This window comes from Drosophila mauritiana, chromosome X (assembly GCF_004382145.1).
Source record: "Drosophila mauritiana strain mau12 chromosome X, ASM438214v1, whole genome shotgun sequence".
NCBI classification, from domain to species: Eukaryota; Metazoa; Arthropoda; class Insecta; order Diptera; family Drosophilidae; genus Drosophila; species Drosophila mauritiana.
In genome coordinates this window covers 9,366,009-9,370,569 of record NC_046672.1, presented here as the reverse complement: position 1 = coordinate 9,370,569, position 4,561 = coordinate 9,366,009, and the positions used below count along the sequence as shown (strand labels likewise).

At 44.4% G+C, this 4,561-nt stretch overlaps 1 protein-coding gene across 1 annotated transcript; it reads right to left on the bottom strand.

Moving 5' to 3' along the window:
- Positions 1-574: 574 nt before the first annotated feature.
- Positions 575-3,952, bottom strand: LOC117147341 (hexokinase type 2). The gene has a single exon (XM_033314200.1). The coding sequence runs from the start codon at positions 3,620-3,622 to the stop codon at positions 1,997-1,999; it is 1,626 nt and encodes a 541-aa protein (XP_033170091.1). The 5' UTR covers positions 3,623-3,952; the 3' UTR covers positions 575-1,996.
- Positions 3,953-4,561: the final 609 nt, after the last annotated feature.

The window sequence follows — 4,561 nt, the reverse complement described above, 5'->3', positions numbered from 1 at the left end:
TAATGTGTTAGGCCCAAAAGAACACGTATCACGTTTTGATTTGCTTCTCTGTTGTTTGGTTCAATCGTCTTTATTTCGCTTCACTGTTGACAAACATTCCATTTGTTTATATCATTTACTAAATTCATCTCATCTGCATTTTCAAGCCTTCGATTTGTGTTTGTTTGTTCTTAGCAATTTATGTTTGAATCGTCTTTTGATAACGAGAGTTTTTAATTGGTTTTCAATTTTCTTTTTAACATGGGCTAAGTTTATATTACATTCTTCTTGTTTTTGGTTTCCTTTTTTCTTGAAAAATAGAAACACTGGTTCGCTGCTCCCACATTCATTATAACATATCTCTTAGGTTAGGCTCATCCTCCGCTTAGTGTTAGACCAAAAAAATGTATCTTCGTTTTGCCTCAATTGCGAATTGTTTAAGTTTTTGTTGACTGAGCATGCCGGCCAGCAGCTGCAAAAATGATCAAATGATACCGGTCATATCGAAAACAGATCAAATCATACTGAAATCAATCTGGAAAAAACCTAATCACTTTGGAAAACCAATAAATTGGGAAAAATAAGTAACAACTACTTGTGTATGAATTAAGAACAAATTTTATTTGCTTTCCATTTTGCTTATTTGCCTTTTAGCTTCTCGCATTCTCTTCGCTTGTTGTTCGTAAACAATAATTAAATATAATTAAGGGCTCCGTGGGTTGGGTTTTTTTTTTAGGGGGTGGGGTTGTATTGCTGGCTTCTTCGACGACATTTAGAAACTAAGATAAGAACTAAACACTAAACTAGGTCAAATGTACAATTACATAAATAATAGCTCACAAAGTGCGTTTCTATATCAAAAGGAAAAAAAACAGTTTATTTTTGTTTAGAGTTTACCTGCTTAAGTGTTAACAACAAACAAATTCACTAAACAAAGACAAGCAATACATTACAAAAAAAAATCAGTAATATAGTGGCTAAATATATCATATTTATATTTATATATATGTAAATATATATGTATGCAGTATTATCATATAACGCTTCGTAATAGGTTCTATATAAACATTTACAATTACAGAAAGGACACCGTAGCATTACCTAGTATTCCTCTCTCTCTTTCTCTCGCTCGCTCGCTCGCTCTCTCTCTCTCTCTTCCTTTCCATCCCTCTGTTTCTGTCTCTTTTCTAGCGGCTTGTTTTTTGTTGCTTTTCTCGTTTTCGTTTTTGCTTTAACAATGTGCGATTTTACAGTTTCTCTTTCCGTTGTCCTGCAGGATATGCTAGAATGCTTGTAGCACAGTAGTATAACAGTTTCTTTTCTCACTTGCTCTTAAGTATCTCTGTTTTTTTAGGGGGTTTTCAGGGGTCTTTTGGGCAGGGAATTACCAAAAAAATGTGTTGTTTCAATCGAAATCGAAAAGAAATTCGCTTCACAAATTGTACTATATATACCCAAACATATACATTATGTTTTTAGTGTGTGTATATTATGTTTTCTTGTAAAATATATATATATATAATAGCATAACAAATTTTCAACAAAAATCGAAAATCGATCCATAATCATTAAGCATAGTGTTTTTTTTCTTCTTTGTTTTCTTTAACTAGGAGAGAAAGAGATAGAATGCCACAGATCTTCTGTCTCTTAGTGGGGGTTTTCTGTTACGCTTGTGTTTGTAGTTAAAAACCTGGTTTTTGCCTAATTAAAATACTAAAGCCAAGTCGCGCCAACTCGCAAATGCCCTACGTATGCATATAGAGGTTTTTCGTGGGCTTTTCGATTACTTTTCGTCGTGGCAGCTTCATTTTTTCATATCTTTTGGCTATAGGGCTTTTGTGAGTTAGCGTGGCTCTACTGCAATTATTACGCATACGCCACCGTGGCCGTTTACTAGGTGTTTCTCATTTGCTCTGCTGTTTCTGTGGTTGTGTGGGTGTGTTGCTGTATCTCTTAGGACTGCTCCAGCTGCTCCAGCGGCTCCTCCTCCTGGTTCATATCCAGCTCCCTATCCACCCTACTTCTTGCCATTGAGTATGTCCTCGCGACAGGCGACGGCCGCCACCAGGGCAGCTCCACGACCGGAACCGTCCTCGGACAGCATCAGATCGAAGGTGATGCCCGGCTTGATCAGCTGCGAGATCTTCTCGACCATCAGGTTATGGAACTTGGGATGGAAGCGGTACACACTGCCATCGACGCCCACCGTCACCGTTGGCTCGTCCATTTTGTTGATCAGCGTGGCAATGCCGGCGGACACCAGGTGGGCAGCCCGTTTCGAGACGCACTCGCAGATGTACCGTACATTGGCGCAGTCCCCGTCGGTGGCATTGGTCAGACCGAGCTCCTCCAGCACCAGGCGGCAATTGGTGAAGTTGCCTGGCTCGTCCGCTTCAATTTCGCTCACATACTTGGTAAAGAACAGTCCGCGGGTGTTCAGCACTTCGGAATCCTGTCCATTGAACAGTATACCCGCCTGGGTCATCTTCACCAGCACCAGACGCACCAGCTCGCCCATATACATGCCCGATATCATCTTCTCGAACGTCTGCTTGCCCGGATTGATGCTGTGCACATCGATGTCTCGATCGAATTCGGTGCGCACAAAGTCCAGTGCGCCATTGTCGCCGAATGCGCCCCATTCCGTGTTGATCAGGACGTGCTTCTTGCGTGGATCCTCGGCGGCGAAGAGCTCCGCCTCCTCCACCCGCTCCATATAGCAGGCATTTGCACCGGTGCCGACAATCAGACCGATCTTGCAGTTGTGATTCTTCCAGGCGCAGCTCATCAGCGTGCCAGTGGTGTCATTGAGTATGGCACACACATCGATCTGGACATCGCCGCGCCGTGCGATGGCATCCTTCAGCAGCTGGACAACATCCTCATTGACGACGCCGGCGCAGTTGAAGCCCTTGGTCCAGGTCTCCAGCAGGCCCTTGGTCAGACCCAATTGGCGCAGCGGGAACGAGAAGGTGAAACCGAGTGGCAAACGCTCCTTGTACACATTGTGCTCGGCCATAAAGTTGGACAGACATTCGGCGATGTGATCGAATAGCTGCGTGCCCGATCCAATCATAATGTGCTGCGGTATGGCATAGATGCGGGACTCCATTTGGAAATCGTTGTTCTCCTGCAGGTGGATGAGCAGCACCCGGAAGTTGGTGCCACCAAGATCCAAGGCCAGGAACTTGCCACGCTCATTGCCATTGGGTAGATCCTGCACATATGTTACGAAGCACTTGACATTCGCCTTGGGATGCGTATCCTTGGCCAGGCCGCGGCGCAGCTCGTGAAGGATGCGGTAGCACAGCTCCTGCACCTGTTCGTCCGTTAGAAGCAGCTGCTGACATAACTCGTGCACCATCTTACTTTTCTCTGCAGCGGATAAGAGTGCAATTTGCTGCGGGCTGTGAGTTGTAAGATTTGTGGTTGTGGCTGTTGCTGTGGTTGCATTTGTGGTCGCTGTCGCTGATTTTGTAGCTGCCGCCGTCGTTGTTGTTATTTTCTCTGTTGCACTCAGTGCCGCCCCCTGTGCCACGCCCACGCGGTCCGTTTCATCTAGCCCGCCACCGTTATTGTGACCATTCAGTTGGGCGCTATTTATGGACACGCTCTTCATCGCCCCGTTCAGCTCCCGATCCATTATTATGTTGGTGTTTTCCTGCGGTTTTTTTTTGCTTTTTTCTTTTTTGGTTCTCTCTGCCTTTTTTCGGTTCTTTTTCGCTCTGGCTGTTTTCCTTCGATCTTATGCGCTTGCACTCACACGGCAAAAAAAAAGCGTTTACAATTTTCGTAATCGATTTGCACACTCGCGTTGGCTTTTCTACTTGGGCATTTGCAGTGCAACCTTTTCGAGTTGGTTTCAATTTTGAGTCTTTGAGTGTCCACACACACGATTCTCGCTCTCGCCGTGTTTTATTTTCGTCCGCTGCACGCGTCCAAACGCTCGGAACGTTTTTTACAAAATTGAATTCACTCGCCGACTGGTGCTCACTTTTCGCTGCCGCTGCTGCTGCGCTGCCGGCGCCGACCGCGACTGCGAGCCGCGCTCTCACTCTCACTCTCTCTCTCTCGCTCGCCGTGAAGGAACCTTGAAGGTCAAAAACTGAAAATCGGTTTTGGGGCGGCATGGTTGGAGATATGGCGCGTATATGTGCGACTCTGAGGGGTCCACAAATGGCATATTGATAGGGTGCGCGTGAGAGAGGGGGCGAGAGAGTGGCTATGAATGAGAATGAGTCAAACGCGCGTTTATGCGGAAACAGCCAAGAGTCGCGTACGCAATATCGTGATCACGTATTTGATAAACATTTTAATTTGTCATCTCAAATATTGTCAATTTATTTCAGGCTTTTCTCTTCAAGCAAAAATAATTATTTTTATGTTGTTAATGGTTTTGCATTTATTTGAAAAATTCAATTGATTGCCTATTACCATTGTGTTAAATTTGTATTGATATTAATTACGCTCTAGGCTAACTAATTTACAACATTTTTAAGAAATATCTCATTCTTATCGTGCCATAAACGCGGAACTACAGGGCCTGGCGGCGACGCTCTCTCTTTTTGCTTCCGCTTATGAG